The sequence below is a fragment of the Opisthocomus hoazin genome, chromosome 13 (assembly GCF_030867145.1).
Source record: "Opisthocomus hoazin isolate bOpiHoa1 chromosome 13, bOpiHoa1.hap1, whole genome shotgun sequence".
NCBI classification, from domain to species: domain Eukaryota; kingdom Metazoa; phylum Chordata; class Aves; order Opisthocomiformes; family Opisthocomidae; genus Opisthocomus; species Opisthocomus hoazin.
The window spans coordinates 14099779-14122367 of NC_134426.1; the positions used below are offsets into that span (position 1 = coordinate 14099779).

At 48.9% G+C, this 22589-nt stretch overlaps 2 protein-coding genes across 6 annotated transcripts; one reads left to right on the top strand and one right to left on the bottom strand.

The window, feature by feature from the left end:
- The first annotated feature begins 45 nt into the window (after positions 1-45).
- Positions 46-12193, top strand: SMARCB1 (SWI/SNF related BAF chromatin remodeling complex subunit B1). Its single transcript, XM_075434361.1, has 10 exons — positions 46-244; positions 1899-2010; positions 2694-2723; positions 4758-4887; positions 5489-5626; positions 6269-6396; positions 6967-7133; positions 7574-7764; positions 10727-10858; positions 11813-12193. Exons 1-10 carry the CDS (start codon positions 152-154, stop codon positions 11850-11852), a joined length of 1161 nt encoding a protein of 386 aa, XP_075290476.1. The 5' UTR covers positions 46-151; the 3' UTR covers positions 11853-12193.
- On the bottom strand, positions 790-19836 carry LOC104328240 (derlin-2). 5 transcript variants are annotated; one of them, XM_075434366.1, is made up of 8 exons: positions 19719-19836; positions 19513-19578; positions 18805-18878; positions 18206-18299; positions 16528-16723; positions 15944-16034; positions 13923-14008; positions 790-916 (listed from the first exon to the last, which is right to left on the bottom strand). In XM_075434366.1, the coding sequence occupies exons 1-7, from the start codon at positions 19809-19811 to the stop codon at positions 13942-13944; spliced, it is 681 nt and encodes a 226-aa protein (XP_075290481.1). In that variant the 5' UTR covers positions 19812-19836; the 3' UTR covers positions 790-916; positions 13923-13941. The 5 variants fall into 5 exon arrangements, with proteins under 5 accessions (XP_075290481.1, XP_075290480.1, XP_075290479.1 ...); XM_075434365.1 differs by having other exon boundaries at positions 902-1170; XM_075434364.1 differs by having other exon boundaries at positions 902-1545.
- Between the last annotated feature and the right edge of the window lie 2753 nt (positions 19837-22589).

The following is a 22589-nucleotide window of genomic DNA, read 5'->3' on the forward strand; positions in this document are numbered from 1 at the left end:
CGCCGGGGGAGGCGGGGCGCGCCGGCGCATGCGCGGGGCGGCGGCTGGAGTAGGCCGCGGCGCCGTCTGTCGTGGTTCGTGTCGCTGCCGCCGCTGCTGCTGGCCCCCCCTCGGTCTCCCGCTCAAGACGCCGGGCGCTCCCGCCGCCGCGATGATGATGATGGCGCTGAGCAAGACCTTCGGGCAGAAGCCCGTCAAGTTCCAACTGGAGGAGGACGGCGAGTTCTACATGATCGGCTCCGAGGTGTGGCCCCGGGCGCGAACCGGGCCCGGGGGGGCTGCCGGGGCAGCGGGGCGCCGGGCCGGGTCGGGGGAGCTGGCGAGGGGCCTGGGCTCGGGGTCGGGAAGGGGCTGAGGGGGGGCAGCGGCCTCCCAGCCCCTGCGGGTCCCTTCCGCGGCCCCGTTTGCGGGCGCTGCCGGGGGCGGCGCCGGGCCGGGCGGTGGGCTCTGTCCGAGCACTTCGGCCGTGCTGGGACCAGTGCTCCCATTAAGGGTGGCTCTTGGCGACACGCACGAGTAGGTGGAGACCGGATCCTCAGCGGTCGCTGCCTGAGGCCCCCGTTCGAGGGCCTGCTCCCTGATACTCCCACTTACGAATTTTTGTAGCACAGTAGTTCAGAATTTCGGGTTATTTGACGTGGCATGAGGTAATTAAGTCCCCACCTAGGCCTTTGTGCTTAGTAACACGACGAAAATCAGCAGGCTCAGCTTTTCAGCCTTGTGCAAATTGGTCTTGCTGACAGATGCCAGGGTGCAGCACTGCAGCACCCCAGTGTATGTGCTGATGCTGTATTCCCTCATGCCGAGAGGCTTTTCTGCCTTCCTGGAGACTGGACTGGCTGAAGCGAGAAACATGGGTGCTTCAGCACCAGGGAAATGATCGCAGCTGGAGACAGCAAAAGAATGTTTCAGCCCCCTGTATTGGTGCAAAAAAGGAAATACTGGTTAAGTTACATTTCCAGCTGTATAGGTTGAGCAGGGACTAAAGGGCCTTTGCTCTCTCATGTGAAATGTAAAGTTTGAAAGACCTGTAATTGCAGTCTGCTGATCTGCGAGATTGCCTTACCAGGCCAGACAGGTGGAAGGGGGAAAAGGGTTGTCTTTTTTATCTGCCATTAATTTCTGTCCATTGATGAGCACTGTAGAGCAACAGATATGATTCAGAATTACCTGAAAATAGATGTTAAGATCAAAATGAGTCTTGTCAAACAAACATTAAAAACCTTATTGTGTGGCAGTCTGCCAGTGTACTACCAGTCTAAAATTTTGATTTCAGAGTCTAGAAATAGTTCTGTTGTTCAGCAAATCCTGCTGTAGCCTTCAGCACAGGTGAGGATCTTGTGCCAGGAAGAATGGTACTGCTTTACAGACGTTCAGTAGATTTGGAAGAGGATTATTGGCAATGATCACACTTGTTCAAAGGATTCAACTCTTCATTTGCTGTATTCAAGCAATGTCTGGATGGCATAGAGGTTCAAAGTAAAGATGGTAATTGTTGGAGAGCTGGGTATCTGGTTTGATTTAATTCCTACTAAACATTGTGCACTGAAACATAAATTGAAGTAAAGAAAGGTTAGGTTGTTAAAAAATAAATGGAAGTGGAGTTTTTTCCTATTAAATTGATTATTGTCAATGGATGGGAGATTTTTCTTATTGGGCTACTGAAATAAGCGCCGATAAAAGTGTTCTATTCTGTATTGCTGAAAAAATGGTGATGCCATATGATATCAAACCCAGTGCAGTCAGTGTATCATGGAAAACAAACAAAAAAACCCCTGAGAGGTTCCTCTTATCATTACAAAGGGCTGAATTTGTTTCAGCTTCTGCTAAAAATCTCTTAAATGGAATACCAGGCCATACTGGAACACCAGGCCACGTCTCCACTTTTCTTCTTGTAGGTGGGGAACTACTTGCGTATGTTTCGGGGTTCCCTGTACAAGAGATATCCCTCGCTCTGGAGGCGACTAGCCACAGTGGAAGAAAGGAAGAAGATAGTGGCCTCTTCACATGGTGAGAAATTGAGCAAACATTCCCAGTAATCCTTATCTGAAATCTGAAATTTTGCCTTGAGAAACTGTCTCTGGCAGTGGAGAAGCTTGTGCACCTTTAGGGCTGGACAAATCACTTCCGATTGCCCCAGTGACGGAGCGCTCTGCAGTGGTGGCACTGGTGGCTCCTGGTTCCATCTGGCAACAAACATCAACTGATCAAAAATGTTCTAAAATTGAAACATCCATCATGGCTTTCCTGGGGTTGGCTGCATTCATCACAAAGCAAAAGCCACATCTCAAAATCAATACCATATTCCAGAAGAGACTTCTGTAGACAAAGAGGGGTGGGTTTGTCTCTTTTGTCAAATAGGCAGGAATGTTGCAAGGATGCCCCACTGAAAATGTGCATCTTTGCTTAGCTTTGCTTCTTGCAGGGACTGAATTTTTATGCCTCCCAGAATTTGTTGTGGTGTGTTGCTACTGATGTGACTGCCACAGTGAGAATATAGCTGCCTCAGTATTCTTTTTGGTGGGAGACGAATAACAAGCAGTTAAATTTCTTAGCAATATGACCTGTTGTACACTCTTTAGACTAAAGCATAATAAAAATAAATGGTTCATTCTAGACTTATGTCTCCTTCCTCCAAGTATCCTGCTGACCTGTTGCTTTCTTTTCTTTTTTTTTTTTTTTTCCCTCAATAGAAAATCAGCGGTCTCACAGTCCCAGAAGATGTAAGTCTTATCTGTGTGTTATTCGTAGCTGTGCTAGAGGAAGAATCTCCACTGTGACCTTTGGTGTTAACTACAATATATATTAATGTCTAATCCTCTGATCTCTCACTGCGGTCGCCCTAATGGTGCATCCTGATCACATGCTTAACTCTTCTTCCTCAGAATGTTAGTGGGAATGTCGAAGGCAGATGGTCTCTGTAATTTGGCAAGAGCTGTCCTGAGGTTTCTCCCTCTTTCCCAAGTCTTATCAGGTTTTCTGTTGATCATTGCCTCTCTATTTCCAACCGTTAAGGCCACTGAGGATGTATTGTTTTCTGGGTTTTTCCTCCCAGAAGGCTGTGGAAGAGATTTCACATCATTTTGGCAGATGTAGGTGAGCAGAGCTAAACCATGTGATTGCAAAGGGCAATTTGGGGTGGGAAAGAATTGTTTTTCTCTTCCTTTTCTTAAGTAGAAGCGCATTAAAGTTTATGTAATAATTATGAGGATTTAAGGACTTTTTTTTTCTGAAGTTTTGTTTTTGTAGCATTCACTTCCATCTTTGGTCATTTCTGTTATGAAATTTACTTGAATCTATAAATAAGTTGCACCCTGAAAGAATGAGGTTCATCCAGTGGTAGTACCTGAGGGAAGCTCATGTAATGAAGCTCTTTTCAGTGGTGTCAAGCAACAGGACAAGGGGCAATGGGCACAAATTGAAGCACAGGAAGTTCCAGCTGAATGTGAGGAAGAACTTCTTCACTCTGAGGATGACGCAGCACTGGAACAGGCTGCCCAGAGAGGTGGTGGATTCTCCTTCTCTGGAGATACTCAAAACCGGCCTGGATGAAGTCCTGCGCAGCCTGCTCTGGGTGACCCTGCTTCGGCAGGGGGGTTGGACTAAATGATCCACAGAGGTCCCTTCCAACCTGTGATTCTGTGATTCTAACCCTCCCTGTGTCTTGACTCCTAGTCCAAATGAAAGATGTTTTTAGTAGAGTACGAACAGGATAGCTATACAGTGTAAAGAGATACTGATGCCTTTTGCAAATCTTGGCTCTGTCACTATGCAGCTATTCCAAGGTGTCATACTGCTTTTGTCTTTCAAATTGTACTTCTTCTCTGGGCTTTGTGGTGGGGATTGCTATGTATCAACTAAGGCATTGCATCCCAGGGCCATGAAGATGATCAGAGGGCTGGAGCACCGCTGCTCTGAGGACAGGCTGAGAGAGTTGGGGCTGTTCAGCCTGGAGAAGGCTGCAGGGAGACCTTATTGCAGCCTTTCAGTACCAGAAGGGGGCCTATAGGAAAGATGGGGAAAATATTTTCAGCAGGGCTTGTTGCCATAGGACAAAGAGCAATGGCTTTAAACTAAGGGAGGCTAGATTTAGATTGGATATAAAGAAGAAATTTTTTACCATAAGGGTGGTGAAACACTGGAACAGACTGCCCAGAGAAGTAGTGGAGGCCCCATCGCTGGAAACATTCAAGGCCAGGTTTGATGGCACTCTGAGCAGCCTGATCTAGTTGAAGATATCCCTACTCGCTGCAGGGGGGGTGGGCTAGATGACATCTAAAGGTCCCTTCCAACCCAAAGCATTCTATGATTCTGTGATCCCTGCTCCCAAGAAAGTCACGTTTATTCCTGCTGTTGAGATGGAGTTCAAAACCTGATTATATTTCTGTAGTGCCAGGCACTGTGGCTGGGCTTCTGGTCACTGCAGTGCAAGTAATCTACCCCAATAGCAGAGCATCCTGGTGTGTGAGGGAGAGTGGAGCTTTCTGGCAACTCAGAAATGACAGGGGAAAGTTTTGTCTTCTCTGTTTATCCCATGTGTACAAAATGCCATGTCCAAGCCTTTCTTGAAAATTAAATGCCTATGAGAAGAAAAATGAAGCCCAAAGGACTTTTGGGGCTCACATTCAAACTACTTGGTAACCTATTTTAGTCCCTGCTGCAGTGGCAGGGAGGGCTTTTCACTATGCAGCCTATTAATGCTACATTGCTTTGTCGTTCTTTTCCATGTTAATTATTGGCATCTTTCCTGGTAATAGATCATGGCTATACAACATTAGCCACTAGCGTGACGCTGTTAAAGGCTTCTGAAGTGGAAGAGATCTTGGATGGAAACGATGAGAAGTATAAGGCAGTGTCTATCAGCACAGAACCTCCTACCTACCTCAGGTAACCAGCACTGGTGAGGGCCAAGGTCAGAGTGGAGCTGCTTAGAAGATGTCAGCTTGGGCAGGAAGCACAAGAAGTTGCATAAACTCAGGCCATTGTGCAGCAGGGTGCTTGCCAGTCTGTGCTAACAGTTGTTTGCAGTATTGGGCAAATGAAGATCTCAGAGCATAAGGATTTGGTTTACTGCCCACGTACAACAGGAAGAAAAGCATAAGTGTTTGATAATACAACTCTTTTTGCAATTACTGCATTCCAGCTGTAACAGATGTTTTGCAGAGCATGCTGTCTGCACGTACTGCCTTCTGGAGACCTCATATTCCGCAGCAGTCCTTTTTGTAAAGTGTAGACAGAAAACCCAAATATGAACTTAGTATTTAGAAGTGCACCTGGATTCATATCTGATGAATAATTGTGAGCTGGAGAATGGGCTTCCTAGAGGCTACTATGGAACATAAGTTCTCAGTGGAACAATATAGTTGAGGGTTCCAGAATTAAATAGCAGGAACTCATGATAGGACTTAAAGTTTAAAATTATATCATTCCTGAAGTAGTAGGAGTGGTGCTCAAGGGCTACAGTTTAACATACAGTCTCCTTCTTCAGAGAACAGAAGGCAAAGAGGAACAACCAGTGGGTGCCAACCCTGCCCAACAGCTCTCATCACCTGGATGCAGTGCCATGCTCAACAACAATTAACAGAAATCGCATGGGCAGGGATAAGAAGAGGACGTTCCCTCTGTGGTAAGACAGCTTCCTGCTTCCAAAAAGTGGAAACGGTTACCATCGTGATGCACTGCCAAGGTAGTGCTGATGTGTTGTTATAATGTTGTGATTAATCTCAAAAGACCTACAGGATGCTAATTTGGAGGTTCTTAGTGAAATTGTGTGTCTTGAAGCTCTTCCTTAGAGCGGCCAGCCATGGCTCAGAGAGGAGGCTTTCCTTTTATCAGGAAAATGGTTCATTCTTCTCCTGATGAGTTCCTCCTACTTTCTGCTGATTTGCTGAGCAGCTGTAATACGAGGAGCCTGCAAACCCTCTCCGCGAAGGACAGGTTTCCTCCCACTGACATATTCCAGTAACTTTGATGTAATTTATTCAATGGAAAATGCTGCTGTGGCTCGTGACTTACTTTTGTTTTCCATTCTAAAAGTTGAGGAAGATAAAATGTAATCCTGGAAAACTTCCTTGTTTTATTTGCTGGAATGTATTATGATAGATGTAATAAAAGGTGATAAACTGGTATTGGTTGCCATATCCCTGTAAGCTTGTGTGGAGGAGAGCTGGAGTGCGGGGATTGCTTCCAACCAATATTATCTTCCCTCTGTGGATGCCAGACGTGTCAGTGCTAGTTGCATATAATGTTTTGTTGCTCTTTGTATTAGCTTTGATGACCATGACCCAGCAGTGATCCATGAGAATGCATCCCAGCCAGAGGTTCTGGTTCCAATCAGACTTGATATGGAAATTGATGGGCAGAAACTCAGAGATGCATTTACGTGGAACATGAACGGTATGTAGGAAGGAGAGTTTCCGGAAGCTGGAGAGGTAGAGTTGTATCCATTACCAAATATGAAGAGAGAACAAGCATGAGTGTGCATGTCCTTGCCCCGTATACACAGAGCTTTAAAGCTCTCCCACTTTGGACTGTGTTCAGCTCTCATGTCTCTTAGCAGATGCTCTGCCACTTCCATGGGTTGCAGTCCTTCCTGGACACATGTAATCTGAAGAGTGTAACTGGCCTACTCTCCTGACCCAGTTCATCAGCCCAGCAATATGAGACTATTCTGTTAGCTGGGGTACCTTGAATGCAAAACAGTTAATGTGCATGGCTTCTTTATGTACGTGGATTATTAGACCATAGCTATGTTGTCTCCATGGAGCAAGTACAGAAGGCTGTAAGTCCCTATGTCAGTGTGCACGTCCTTACAAACCTGATACAAAACACCATTGTAAAAGCAAAAGGTGATGCATTTGGGATTCCCTTTGACATGCGGTGGGATTAATTTTGTGCATTCTGTAAGTGGCAGACACTGATTTCTGAGAAAGTTAACAGTGTCTCTTCATTCTTGTTCTGTATCAGAAAAGCTAATGACCCCAGAAATGTTCTCTGAGATTCTTTGCGATGACCTGGATTTGAATCCTCTGACCTTTGTCCCTGCTATTGCCTCTGCCATCCGACAACAGATCGAGTCATACCCAACTGACAGTATCCTAGAAGATCAGTCAGACCAACGAGTTATTATTAAGGTAATAAAGGAAGGCAGTAGAACGAGAGCTGAACCATTTGGGTTTCTCTGGATAGGTTGTGGGGGAGGAAGAATACAAAGTCCCCCTCAGAGCAAAGGAGCATTTAATTCCAGTCCTGCGTCCAGATTGCATTTCGTCGTCTGTATTGAGAACAGAACCAAGGTGGCAGATCACTAAACATTCATGTGCCATTCCCTGAGATGATGAAATAGTTCAGTTAAAGCATTGTTGAGTCCTTTTGGAAGAACTGCACCTTGGTGAGCAAAGCTGAGTCGTCTTGATGCTACTATAAAAATTCTGTTAAGAGCTCTGCAGATGCTATGAACTAGGAGTTACCTCTCCAGTTCTCTTCCCCAGCCTCTGCCTCCTCAGTTAAATTACGTTTGATGTACTATTGCAAGAGATAGAAATGAGTGACCTGTTTCTTCCCTTATCTCCAGCTAAACATCCATGTAGGGAACATCTCCCTTGTAGACCAGTTTGAATGGGACATGTCAGAGAAGGAGAATTCGCCAGAGAAGTTTGCCTTGAAGCTGTGTTCAGAGCTTGGCCTAGGTGGGGAGTTTGTCACTACTATTGCCTACAGCATCCGGGGACAGCTGAGTTGGCATCAGAAGACATATGCCTTCAGGTACAGAACTGTCATCTGCCTAGTACGGGTGTGGGGGTGTGTTCGTACTTCATGGGCGTTTGCATCAGTGAATCTTAGAACAGCTGACCTGATGCAGAAAGTTTCATCTGAAATTGGTCCTTACGGCTTGCACTCATTTTGTCCTTAAGATTGCTTGTCCTCCAGTATTTTTTCCTTCTGGGTGTAATATACTCCAGGACCAAATATTGATGAAATGTTAGCTTTTGCCATAGAATGAAAGGCTGTTGTAATTAACAGTGACTGAATACCTTGTGTCCCCTTCTTCTAATGTATGCTGACAGTGAGCCCTGGATACATTTCTGTTCTGTTGGCTTTGCCTGACTTGGGCCATCCAGTGTCTCAAGCTTTGGTGTTTTGAACTAAAACTAATTGAAACTGTAGCTCCCTATCCTGGCTGATGTTAACATTGGCTTGATCATCAGCCATTCTCACAACTGGAATGCAGCAGTGTCAGGTTTGATTAGTCAGCTTTGTAACTTGTATCCTAATGATAATCGTTACCAGTTGTGCTGTGCAGTGTTCTGTGGTGAGTTACTGTACTGATGTTATCCTCAGCGTGTTGCTGAGTCTGCAGACTGTAAGTATCCCTTAACATGTGCTGGGAGATTTTTTGACTTCAGGTCACGGCGACAGTTGAGGAAGTTTGAGAGTTCAGCAAATGATGTATTGCACAGGTGAGAGAATGGTACTGTTGACACCAGTTTTGTAGAGTTCAGGGAGGAAAAAACATCTAATTTAAACCTTGTTTTGTGTCACAGTACAAGCATGTCCTTCTCTTCCCTTTTTTCTTCCAGCAAAGGAGTACTTTTGAAACCTTAGGGTGATTAATGATATTTGGGTTCTGTGGTTGGTTAGTTCCTGAATTCCCAAACCACAGGACTGATGGTTGCTCCAAAGTCATCCCACTGATGTAAGGATAGGGTCTGTTTTAGATGTATGAAAAGAACCTTAACATCTCAAGGGACTGGGGGTTTGAGAAGTCATGTGCCTGTTAATCATCTGAGGGAGCTGTCTTCTAGTTGATGAAAGCCAGGGCAGTTTGTTCAGCTGGCCTGCTCTGTGCAAAACAGGGAGAGCCTGAAAGCTCAGCGGAAAGGGCAGGACTGGACACAGACAGGTAACTGATGCATCAGGGATTTTCAGGGGGTTGGTCTGCTATGATGTTTTCCACTTTGGTACTACGATGTTTTCCCACCTAGTGTTTCTAGTGGCAGCACACAGCACTTCATAGCCAGAGTTTTGCCTTTGAGACCTGAATGGTGGCACAGGTTCTCTCCCACACCACATGCCTGAGGTCCATCACTTTTCCAAAAGAAGATGTTTCCCTGCCCTCTTGGCATGACCATGCCACTACTGCCAGAGGCCTGGACCCTAGCAGGGGGAGTGTCTTGTTCTACTGTGAATCCTGCAGCTGACAGTGCATTTCAGTCATTCTGCCAGCAGCACTGTCCTCTTCATCAGAAAAGAACAGGGGAGGGGGAGCTGTCTTTGGAGTTTGAGAGATGAGGGAGGATTTTTTCAGTTTATCTCTGATTCTTTGCTAAAGAAGTGTCATATCTGAGTTGGCTTGCAATTATGCTATGCCTGTGAGGCCGGCTCTCCAACCTGCATCTAGTTCTTAGAGGGTGTTCCATGTTAAGCATAGTAAATGAGGTGGAGACTATGCTATCAAGTCAAAAAAGCCAGTTAAGATCTAGCAGTTAGCCAGGAATGTGTAGCAGTCTGGGGCTGGGATGAAATTCGTGGGTTTCAGTGTTGCTTAGTGGATGTCAGCAGTGCTGAAAGTAGATTTGACTAAGGCTTCCTCCCAGGATCAGAGACCAAAGGCCCTGGATGAATTTTTCATTATATCATTACTTTGAATACTTATTATTCTAGATCGATAGCTTTGATGCAGACATTGTGTGTTCCCATGGCGATTAGCATTTGACTTCCTCCCTAGGCAAATGAGAGGGCTGCATGAGAAGGCTGCCCCTGAGTGCTGAAATCCTGTGCCGAGCCTGTCCCTGGGGAGGGGGCCGCATGTGTGTGTACACCTGCCCGAGGGCTCCTCTCACACACACACATGCTTCCTGCAGCTCGGGCTGAGCCGCTTTCTAGAATTCAAAGCAAACATTTACATTCTGAGGCTCCTCTCTATTTATGCTGGGCTTCCAGCTCCACTGTCAATATTTGGGAAGCTACTCTTGGTCAGTTCCTGTTGACTTTTACTGAAAAGTGGCTAGTGAAGCAGTAAATATTTTTGTGCGTGTGATAATGCAGCTGGTCAGGGCAGACCGATCTCCTGAGGAGCAGATGCTGTGTTCCGGGACAGGGCCTGGTGTTCTGTTGCTTATGCAATGAGTAGCCACATCCTCTGGTTTCAACAGCAGGTCCTAAAAGACTACCCTTTCCATGGCAATTGGGAGAACAATGCTTGTTCCACTATCGGGCTCTCATCAAGGCAGACTTTTGCCAGGGAAGAGCTGTTGGAGGTGTGCTAGGCAAACTACAGCTAGGAAGTCAGAGTTGCAGAACGGCAAAGCTGGACATAGAGCCCTGTTAACAGTCTCTGCTTAGCTGCTGCTCTGGGAGAAGTGCTCCCAGCACTGATAAACTGGTGTGAACTCTGCCTGTGCTTATTGGGTTTGAACGCTGTCAGCCTGTTAAGTAACGGCCTTTGTGGGAGACAGCTGTGCCAGCCACAGTTGCTTTGACAAACCCCTCTCCAGTGGTGAAAGGAGATGGTCTCCCAGAAACTTTAGGCTCAACAAGATTGTAACCATCAGCCCTTGGTGTACTTCTGGGAACCAGACTATCCTAAGTGGAGCTAAGAATGAATACTTAAGCCTGAAACACTGTGAATGATGCGCTGTGGTCCTTGTGTCTTGCATCTGGGCTGCTAACCCAGAGGAGTGCTCTGGGACCACTGATGGATGTTGCTTTCTGCCCTGCCGTGCAGCGAGAACCCTTTGCCGACTGTGGAAATTGCTATTCGCAACACGGGGGATGCTGACCAGTGGTGCCCTCTTCTGGAAACCCTCACAGATGCCGAGATGGAGAAGAAAATCAGAGACCAGGACAGAAATACAAGGTGCTGCCATTTGTTCAGACAGTTCTTCTTCTGGCCTGTCTCTAAGACAGAAGTTAAAAGTTTTGATGTTTGTCTTTCTCTGCTGAGAGCCAACTGGCAGGATTTCAAACTTACAGGCCACAACAGAAACTCATATACCTTTAGCTTCAGGACATCAAACTGTTATCACCTTGCTCCACAAACATTTAAATCTCTACTTTAACCATCTCCTGCTTGAAGCAAAGTATTCTTTTTTATTTCTTTTTTCTTTTCCCTGGGCTCTCTGCTTGTGCAGGGGGATTTGGTTCTATATGAAGGCTTCATCAAAAATATTGGAGTTTCACGCGCTGCCATGCTACCTAGAATCCTGCCACAAGGCTTCCTTTTATGTAGGGTAAAGTACTATTTGGTGTAGGAATGGGCAAGCTCCCAGCTCCAGACTGACTGATGCTGACCTGTTTGCCAGCATGGGAGCACCGTTGTGATTCCAGGAGGAGCTCTGCCCACCACAGAGACCCACTGAGCAGCATTTGACAAGCAGTTGAGAGCACTTGATCCTACTTGGTGAAGTTGCTCCTGGCAGATATAAATGAACTGCTAGAATCTCTCCAAAAGATACATTGTGGGAACAGTAAATATGCTGGCTCAGCTCTTTCCCAGGATTTTTTTTTTTAATGCTGATTAACAGTTTCACAATTATTTTGCTTCTTGGTTATGGCTGGCTGAATAGTTTTCAGTAGTGATCAGTTCAATCCAAGTTAATGAGCAGAAGTGCCCTAAAAGCTGTAACTGAAAATAGTGTCTTAGCCTTATCAACAGGGGCCTTTTCAGGTGACCAAGGAAGTCTGTGTAGGCAATAAACCTGTCTACAGAGTTCACAAAGCTGTGGCAGCCTCCCCAGAAGTGTTGGTTTTTGGTAAGACTTCACATGACTGTAGTATAGCACTTAACTGCACCTCTTTCTCTCTCTCCTAGGCGCATGAGACGTTTGGCCAATACTGCTCCAGCCTGGTAATCTTGTTGTGACACTGGTGCTCTTCCTACGGACTCTATCCCTACTCGTCTCCCCAGATGGATCTAGGATTGGCAGGGGTCTCTGTGTCCCTGAAGGGGACACACATTCCACTTGCCAAGAGTACCCAGTACTGCTGACTTCTGCCCCCACCCCGTCCACCTAAATGCCACGTACCAAGAACGCTGCATTAGCTCATGGACTAGCTGAGACCTGTGGCAGCTGTTGGAGCCCTGATATACCTGTGTGTGGACAGTATAAAGATTCTTTTGTATAGGTGCAACATGCACTATTAGGAAAACTTTTTAAATAAAAGGAATGCGTACTACTTAAGTTGAGTTCAGTAAGTTTGAATGAGTAGTGAATCTCAGCATTTCTGTGCTGTTCTGGTAACTGGGCAGTCCTGGGGCCTAATCTTAATGCTCTTGGGTATAAAGCTGAACGCTCACATGCATTCAGTTTTCCTGAAGCATGGTGGAAAACTGAGTGCTTTACTTCAACAGATAAAGCAGCCCCAAACCGTTTGCTGCAGGGGAAAGTGAGAATGAGACTTGAAGCAGCAAACAACTCTCTAAAGGACTGGTCTGTTACCACCCTTGGTGCAGTCTGTGGTGAACTCAGGTGTTCAGCTGGCTTACTTGACAAGTATGCAACAGTTTAACTGAAGTCACAAACTTAACACTCATTTCTGTCAGGTGTCAACCTAGTGTGTGGTGAACCCTTTTGCCTGTGAAGACTGCATCTGGAAAATGAAGTCTCTGAACTGGTGCAAAAGTTGAAGCCTGCAATCACTGAGACTACAGCTTCTCTTCAGTGAGTGGCTTTGCTGTGGTCATTGTCAGCCCCTATAGCTGCCAGTTACACAGCACCCGAAGTGAAGCGAGGGTCTTAAATAGCCCTAGCACTGCAGTGTTAGGATTTTGCAACCTGAAAAACAACCTGTCTTTCCCTGGGGAGTTTAAAAACAGAACATCCATCAAACTGAGGTGAAAAAAAAAAACCAAGCTTGCTTAAAAATGAATTAGAATCTACCTTGCTGTTGAGGTACACTAGCTCTTTGATAGAGTTCCTGCCATTCACTGCCAGAATTGACAAGTTTTGCAAGCAAGGCAGATTTTGCTGGCAGCTGGACAGTTATGTTGAGGCCTTTATGGTAAAGCCAATAGCTTTTATGATCCTTGCTGATCCACCCACACTGCTAGCACAGTCGAAAAACACTTTCCGGCCTTAATTTATCATGTTTAGACTTGAGTAATAACAGATCCAGTTCTCATTCCTGGGTGGGAGGGAACTTTTTCCAGATGTTAGCCTGCAGAAACCAAAAACTTGCAATTTAGCAACAATATTGCAGTCTTATCCTAGGCTCCTGCTTCAGAGTGGTACTCTATCCATTATTCCTCATTAGAGAGGTTGAAAGGTTATTTTAGCGAAAGACAAAATGTGGGGCTCCTGCTGCATCTTAGCCTCCAATGTAGAACACATATTTTGCCTCATGGACATAAAACTCCAACTCTTCCTGAGAACACTTCAGCCTCTTTGTTATGATCATGTACTTCTGCAAGCAGCCTCTTCAAGGAATTTCACCAAAACAAGCATGAAACTGCTGTTACACTAGCATCTGTGGTGCAATTTTTGAATTGCTGTGAAGCTTGTTGTTACCTAATCCTAAAGTTCACAACAAGGTATGGACACACAAGGACTACAGCTTCTGTAGCAGGTTTACAAGTACCTCCCTTTGCTTCTCAAGTCCCAGAGAGGCTGTAAGAATTGTCCCTCCAAGCAGCCAGGTGCAAGGTGGGCCAGTCCAGGGTGCTAAGTCCTAGAAAGATGAGAACTGCAGCCAGCTTTCTTCATGCATTAGGACTACTAGGGAGCAGCTTTTTTGCTCTATAATCACAGTTCCTTAGGTTAAACTAGTACACTAGCTAAAAGTGTAGCCCAGCTTTTGCATTTCAAAGTCCCATCTTGGCAGCAATTTAAAACTGAATGTCGGCAGACTTTAAAGGCAAACTCCAGGCAGTGAAACACCGGCTCTGTGTTAGTAGGTCATGAGCAAAAGCACACAGCAAGTACCTGTTGAGTCTGAGGCTGTTTAGCCCTTCGTATTGCTCTGTCTTCTAGAACAATATTGCCATCTGTATGGGTCTTTCATTCTCTTCCTAGAGGAAAACAAGTGCAGCAAAATAGCTTGTTCAAATGAAGTGTGATTTTTGATAAAAAAAGGTGTTTTCATGGGAAGACAACAGAAAGGGGGGGGGGTGTGCATGGTTCAGTCTTCCTTCACCACAACACTTCTATATCATTCTTCATAACTGGATGCTGGTTTACTCAAATTTCTCTCAGTAGTTTTAGTGGTGGTTTGCAAGCTTGTCTAGCAGAGCAGACAGCAACATTACCAAATGAGCTGTCCCAAGATACATCGTTTGCAGATTTACTCCAAAGGCTTTGAGGTCTGGTACAAGCACACATGTACTGCATTAGCAAGAATGATCAAATCCATTTAGTACAGCTGTTCATGGCAGGGAACAGGTGGTTTAGTTTTCCCCTAAAATTCAGATGTTTACATTTCAGAACTAAAAAATTCAACAAGAGTGGAATTACATTGCATGTGCAGACAGCCTTTATTACTAGTGTCAAGTGCTACTGCCAGTCACTGCCTGGATCAAGTGCCCAGCTCTGTCCCCTGTCCTTTCCCAGGCATTGCTTTCTCCAGCTAGACACACCCGCCCCCGCCCCATGCTCTGCAGTCCTGCTGACAGTAGAGAGGAAGGGTATATTCCAGCTAGACTGAACTTCTCCTTGCCCACCAACAAAGAAAAGCCCAAGCAAGCTAAGTCCAGATGAGTACTGGTGAATTGGCGCCTCTGCCCTTGGCAGAAATGGACACACAACTGAAAAATAAAGACTTTAATGTAAAGACTCTTTGGAAACAACAACCAAAAATGGAGTGGGGGACTTAGATGAAAGGAAGAAGCTGAGCTGCATTCTACCATGGTAGATTAGGGAGTACTATTTCATTGAAAGCTCACAAAGAGGTCTCAGAACAGTGAGAGCTGAGAGCATTGGTCTTTGTACAGAGGGCAAAAGTGACCTGGCACACAGCAAGTCACTAACAGCAAGAGAAGGAGGAACTGGTTTAACGCTCCATTTGATTCTTGTTCCCCACTGGGTAACTGAGGAGCCATCACAGCTTCAAGCCCCTGTCCCTAAAACACTTCTGTAAGCATTCAGTAGTTCTTGCGTGCAAAGCTCTGCGGAACCACTTGGTATAAGGAGAAGATGGGTTACCCATACAAACAGTGAAACATTACACATCGGAATGGCAACTGGTGTTACTCCAGTAGGATCTCTGGGCCATAGCGTAAGTCCAGGTGGAAGAGAGGAATCTGGCCACATGAAGTCCTCTGTGTTACTGTGGATGCTGCTGGTGATTATGGTCTTGGTCTCTAGGCTGGTTTTCTGGATGATCCTCAGGGAGACGGTTATAGTTGGGATCCTCTTCAGGTGTGTCAAATACTAGCTTCCTGGCAAGGGACATGACCATCCCCACCAAGCAGGCAGGTTAGGAAAGTGAGCTGAGGACAAATAAAAACCCTAGCCCTCCTAGGAACACCCTGCCCTTCACAGGGCTTGGCTACATGCCACAGCCAGCTGCCTACTGCACCAGCACTAACTTCTTTCCCTCAGCTCAACATATAACAATGACAGTACCTGCTTGCTTCATCTCTAGGTCAGCTTTGATCCTCAGCCTGAAGCCGAACATACTCTGTTTTCTTAAACTACAGAAGTACATCAGAAAAAGTCCTGCCTGCAGCTAGCATTTCCACAAGCAGTAAGAATGCTCCAGTTTAGCAAAGTTTAAGGTACCAGCAGTTGCTTAACAGACCCTGTGTACAGGGTACATATATATGTACATAATGTGCAAAGTGCCAGTGCTTTCTGCAGCAGAGGCATAAACGGTTCAGCTGAGGTGGTATCAGCATGCAATTGTGTCCTATGGTCACCCCATGCTTTCACAGACCACAGTTTTCTATGAAAGTGACCCAGCCTGGGAATCAACACAGCAAAGCCCAGAAAGAATCAGCTTTACTTACAGGATACCAGGTGTTAACAGCAATTTCTTTCCTCCAGGCTGGTTGGGGAAGACATCTTCCAAGAAATAATAGATGTGACCCACGGCAATCCCTGGGGAGAGATGTCAGCAAGGTCAGGCCCAGCTGTGACTCGTTTGCCAGCTGAACCAGAGCTTAAGCAGGGTGAAGCTCCAAGAATCCCTCAGCTGTGTACCCATGCCCCAGCTCCCACCAGAGCCACCCATGCTGCAGTGCTAGAGGGCCAGGCTGTTAGCTGTGATCAGCACAGAACCATGCAGGGAGCCTGTCAGCCTGAAGGCAGCACCAGGCACCCAGGAGACCAGACACAAAACAAGTGTCAGGCAGAGCTCACCACACCCAACTTCTTCCCCTGGGGAAGAACAGCAAATTGCAGGTCACAAGCAAGAGCTCAGGCATGAGGCTGACCACCCAGCAACCTCAGCCAGCTTCACTTTGGGAAACCCACCATCTGAAATAAGATGAAACCAAGAGACAGTGCTAGCGCCCCAGCAGCATCTACAAGAACAGAGCACGCTGTGGCTGCCAAGTTCCCTTGTTCCCAGCACCTGCCAGCTTTGACTTACCCAGTAAGTCGATGATGATGGAGTTGCCTAGAAGCAGAGAGAATCCCATCAGGACCCAGGGCAAAAAGGGGGCCTGGAAGTTAAGAAGCCCAAAGAAGTTCATGCGGATATATGGGTTCCTGCGACTCCACACATACACCAGCATGATGGTGAAAGCCTGGCCCAGGAAAAACAGGCTGGCAAAGAGTCCAAATAGCTAGGAATTACTGAGTCAAGGGAAAACCCACCAACCCTGTGCACCACCTCCAGGCAGCACAGGGTGCCTTGTGACTAGGAAACTCTGAGCTGATCACAGTGTACAAGACATTGCCCATGCCACCAAACCTTTCCTGGGCTAGATGAGATGTACTGACACCACCCCCCACTCCCCCCCCCACATTTGCCTCCCTGCCACCCCAGAACGAGGCACTCTGGAGTGGCACAGACTGGTCACTCCTTAAGCCGTTGTCTATAACCACCAGAGACCAGGGAGCTCATATGGTCACCTCTGCAAAGTGACCATCAAAAGTGACCTTCAGAGAAAGGCCTTCACATTCTTACAGCACTTGGGACATGTGGCAAATACTAACAACTAGCTCACATCCAGTATCTGTCTTCTACAGAAGAATTTCAGCAGTAAGATGGCTCTTGCTATTCACAGCCCTCTTCTCCAGGATACAAGGAGACAGCCAGAGGCAAAAAATTTCCCTGCCCTTCTAGCTGGAGTCAAAATCCACCCACTGCCAAGTATGTGACTGCTGTAGGCAGCTGGACACTCACTGGCCAAACACCTGAGGACAGCCAACAGACATGAAAGCTCACACAGCTTCACGCAGAGCTCTGTGGGGAAAGCAGTGCTCTGAGCCACCTGCATAAGATGGCAGCAAGACAGAAAAAGTTTTATGCTTGTGAGGGAGATTTCTCCCCATCTGACTATTTTGTCCTACAACAAAAGAACTTCTTAAGATGTGTGACAGTATCTCCAGCCACTGACAGGCTGCAAGCACAGAGTGCTGGGCTCATGCTGCCCGACATACTGATGGCAGACAGTATGTGGGCACCCTACTCCTTGTCCCTATGTTTCCATGTTCTTCCCTTCAGCTGCAGCTCAGTTTTCTGAGCCAGCCTCATGCCAGTCGTAGCAGCGCTGCAGCGTGCTCCACCCACCAAAGCCCAGACACCATGTCCATGCCGCAGCTGGACGGTTTCTCACAGAGCATAACAAGGGGCTTCCTTTCAGGCTGAGCTTCCTGAGCACGCTGCCACATGTCCTCTTTTGGGATCAGGCAGCCCATCCCTTGCCAGGTGCATCAGTGCTTCTGCAGACACCAACAGAAGTACAGACAACTTTTCCTGCATTTTGCTTCTGCTCTAAGCATACTAGGTGAGGCACAGGCCAGGAGACAGCGGTGGGCAAGAAAGGAGCACCAGCTGTGCCATACAGCCAGAAGTTGCCACTCCACCACATGCTCAGCAGAGCTCTCCAAAGCCTCAGGGCATGAGCCTGGCAGGCCCTGGAGCACAACAAGGCTCTGCCCCATGGCACCAAGAAGACTCTCAAGGCAGCTGTCCTGGTCAGTGGGCAGGTACCTGCTACAGACTACACAACACAGCTGGGACAGAGAGCTAGCAGACAAGCCCACACTACCCATAACATCTCAGAAGATGCTAAAGAGCCCCAGCCAACTCCAAAGGATACTGTCATGAGAAACCCTCCAAAGAGGAACATGAAGACAAAGTCAGCTGTCCTTCCACGGAAGGAGCCTTCTTCTAACATGCGGCAGTACCTGTACCTGAGAGCAGGAGAGAAGGGAGGGGTTGCAGTATAGGAAATTAACAGCTGGCCACCCTATGTCCCCACAGCACGACTTTACAGCGAATAAGCCAGCTGCAAGCTATTTCATCACAGGAAGCTGTCAGCCAGGTCTCCAAGCCCTCAAGCAGAACAGTGCAAACTTCATCTCATATCACTGACCCCAGGAAAAGAAAGCGGCATCTGCTGCGCTCCAGCCAGAGCTCACCCCAGGAACGGGCACTGCTCTCCAGTGTGAGCTGCAGCAGCACTGCCAGCTTCTTCAGCCTTTTGGCAGGGGCTGCCCTGCAGCAGAGATGGAGGCGCAGAAGGTGGCCACAGTTGTCAGGGGAGTGGCTTCAATTCACACCAAAACAGCCAAGGGAAGAATCCACAGCCCTAGACTGCTGCCAAGACAAGTCAGCCTGGGGAGGAAAATGGACAGGGGGAAATTGCATCTCAAAGCCAAAAAGGGAGGAGAGAGCTTCACTGAGACCAAAGGATACAGAAATATCATGTTGAAAAAGAAACTGAATCCCAGGGGCCCAAAAAAGAGGAAGTTGGTGATCAGCCTCCATATCTGAAAGAGAAGAGAGAGAAGAGAGAGCAAAGGAGGCGGACGGACAGGTCTCTCCCCATCACATGTACAGCAACCCATCACCCTATCCACTGGGGATGCCCAGTCGTGCACCCATCCCCTCAGAACTACCCCAGGACACCAGAGAGCTGCACCGACTTCACGTGGGACCTCCCTCCATTGCCCACATCAGAGTATCTTGCCATTCCAGGTGTGGGAAAGATTTCTCTACTTTCCTGGAAGGGACAAACAGCCACAATTCAGCACCCAGAGCCAAAGCAAATCACCATTCATGCCTCTCCACAATAAAGCCTTGCCCACCCACATTGGCCCAAACATCTCAGTGTCACAGAAGAGGCAGGTTTTGAGCAAAGGAAAAAAGGAAATGTCAAGATGGTGTGTGGCAGGGGAAGGCTGGAAGAAGTTATCTCCGCCCTGCCATCTAAGAGGGGACACCACGCTGATGACCCAGCTCCCGCCAAACAGAGGAGGTTGGAGTAGTGGGAAGGAAGCCCCTTGGGGTCACACGGCACTCCCTGACTGCCCCGGGGCATGGGACATCCAGGGCCCAGCTTGTCACACCCACCCCTGGCTAGGGACAGGCAAGAGGAGCCCCAAAGCCCAGGCAAGGCCTCACCTGGAACTTCCTGAAGATGAGGTCGGGGTTGAAGTACAGCTGGAAGGGGGTGATGAACTCCAGCTGCTGTGAGAGACAGGCAGAGCAGCTGCCACCCGCTGACGGCCACCCACTGCCCTCAGCCAGTCCCCGGCTCCCCCACCACAGCACCCCCACAGGGACCCCGACCTCCCCGCCGCACCCCCCCGGGCCCCGTGCGCCCTCACCACGGCGGCGGTGGTGAGCACGCAGGCGGTGGTGTAGGCCCGCGTCACGGCCGGCATGCCCAGGTACTCCTGCGCGAAGCCCTGGTAGGCCATGCTACACGGGGACAGCACCCGTCTGCGCCGCGGACCCTTTAACGCCCCCCCAACGCGCCGCCGCAGCCGCCACGCCCCCGCGGGCCGTACCCGGCCAATCACGACGCGACAGGCGGCGCGAGCTGGCCAATCGGAGTGCGCCTCATGCTCTCGGCCTCCACCCGCCGCCAACCCGGGACGGACCCGCTGCAGCAGGTGACGGGCTGGGAGAGGGAGAGCCCCTGCGGTGCCGCCCCTTGAAGGTGGGGCGAGCCTCCGTTGCCAATGGCAGCGGGCAGTCCTAGTGACAGGTGGTTGAGGGAAGTCGGGGAAGGGAAAAAGCAGGTCACGTGCCTCGCAGGAGCAGGCCAATCAGAGGGAGAGCAGGGTGACACGGCGGGCAGCGGCGGGCAGCGGCGGGCAGCGGCGGGCAGCGGCGGGCAGCGGCGGGCAGCGGCGGGCAGCGGCGGGCAGCGGCGGGCAGCGGCGGGCAGCGGCGGGCAGCGGCGGGCAGCGGCGGGCAGCGGCGGGGCTCCCGCAGGTGCCCGGGCCGCTGGCCCGGCGGCCTGAGCCCTGCGGCCACTGGGAGCGGGAGGGACACGCGGCCGTGCGAGCGCCGCGGCTGGTGTGCCGGGTGCCTCGCTGGCCGGCAGGGTCCCGCCTTCAGTAACGCACAGAGGGCTTTGGGGGTCTCAGCAGTTCGTGCTGACACCTCCGCCTCCTCTTGGCCGGAGCAAGGACGCGCTTCTCCGGGGCGGTGTGCGATGGCCCAGGCAGCGCAAGGTTGCTGGAAGGAGCACGGAGACGGCCCGGTTCCACCGGCCGCAGGGCGTCGGGTGCCGGCTCTGGGCCGCCCCGGGGACTGGTGACAGCATTTGCGTTCAGCTCTGGAGCAGAGCGAGGTGTCCCTGCTCCCCCTGCGACTGTGTCACAGAATGCGTTGTGAAAGGCTGGGACGGGCGGGTCTGCTAAAGGGCTGCGTTCGCTGACGTCCTCTAATTTGGTGCCGGTTGCACTCTCCAGAGCCGTCTGCTGTGCGCAGGAGTCGGGTCTGACGCTGCAGCCACCCTGGTTTCAGAGAGCGGAACGAGCCTGGTGTAGGGTTACTGCAGGGGAAGGTTAAGCTGTCATCAGAGCCTTAATGAGCACTGAGATTTCCCTTTAAACCCTCAGTTAATGGGAAATTAAATCACCGACGGGGAAAGGAGTCTTTGTGTCTTCCACCAGCTCAGTCTCTGCGTCTCCACCAGCTCTGCTCTGCCTGCCCTTGGATGACGAACAAAACCCGGGTGGAAGATGAGGGGACGGAAGGTGAAAGGAACATATTGGGGGAGAGTGGGGAGAGGACAAGAGACAGGTGGGCACCTCTGAGACCAGGGGACAGGTTCCTGAGCACCCCGGTCGCGGTGGTGCTGACCGCAGTCTCTGACCCAGCTGCTCGCAGTGGAAGAAGAAACCACTCCAGGTCAGAGCTGTGTGAGGGATCCTGGGAATGGAGCCAAGGGGGGAACTTGGGCCTTAAACTGCAGCAGTGTCAATAATCTTGGCTTTTGGTGTTACTGGCTTTTGGTGGGAGCTAAAGTGAATGCCAGAGCTCTGGCAGGTGAGAAGAGCTGAGCTTACCTGGAAAGACAGTTCCTCATCAGGGCCGGGAGCTCTGCAAAGGGCTGCCCCTATGCATGTGGCTGTTTCGGCCCAAATGCCCCACTGCTGCAGCTCGGTTCTTCAGCATGCCACGGAGCTCACAGCACCAGCAGAAGGGGCAACAGAGTTGAAGAACTGAGAGTGAATAAATGAACAAGGAATGAAATAAATGAATAAATATCCTGCTCCTTTGGATGGGGAATTAGTGGTTTCTTACCTCTCCTCTCTGCCTGTGGGCAATGCCACCCAGAAGCTGAATTCAAACACTGTGATTCCTGCCCCTTCCTTGTTTGAACCAAGGCTGGAGGTGGACATTGGGAGCCTCTCTGCTGAACGGAGTTCATCATCCTGGAGCTCAGTGTCAATAACTCCACAGAGATGAGAATCCAAATGATCAATCCCACTTACTCCCTGTGGATGGCTATGTGCAAATCAAGATGTTGCGTGAAATAAAAAAAGTTATCAGTTTCTCATTTTTCTCCTTTACCCTTGTTTGGCAGCCAAAACTGGAGAACTCTACTTGTCCAAACTTCTGTTTAAGCCCTTCTTTTCTAAGATTCATGGGGGTAAGGGAGAGAAGCAAATGCATCGGGAAGCTCACCATCTCGCACTGGGAGGCCAAACAAATCTCAGTGACACCCCCAGTCTCAGCCTGCTTTCTGCCCATGATCTCACTCCCTTCCAAGCTCAGTAAGCTGACTTCATGCACCTCAGTACACACAGGGGCAGCTTTAATCTTTATTACAATCCTTGTCACATTTTATGGGTTTTGGGACTTATGTCCTTCCACAACTTCACATCAGCCTAGCCACATAGCTGAGTTCACATTCTACACCTTTATAGTGATGCCGACATGCCACCTTCTGTACAATCATGGACTCAGACTAAAAACCTGAAAAAAGCAAACCCAAACTCTTTGTCTCAGCTGCAAGAAGGTATGAGGGACTGCCAGAACAGAAACACTGCTCAGGAGTTTCTTTGCTTATTTCCTCATGCCTTATCCTATTGTCGTCCCCCTGTCCAGGGACCCAAAGCAGATGTAAGCACACGTCTGAGCAGCAATGACGTACTGTTGCTGCCTGCCATCTTCTGGGTTCTCCTTCCTTTTGGAAGCAGCTGAATCCATGTTAATGAGCAGCATCTGTTTCAAAACCC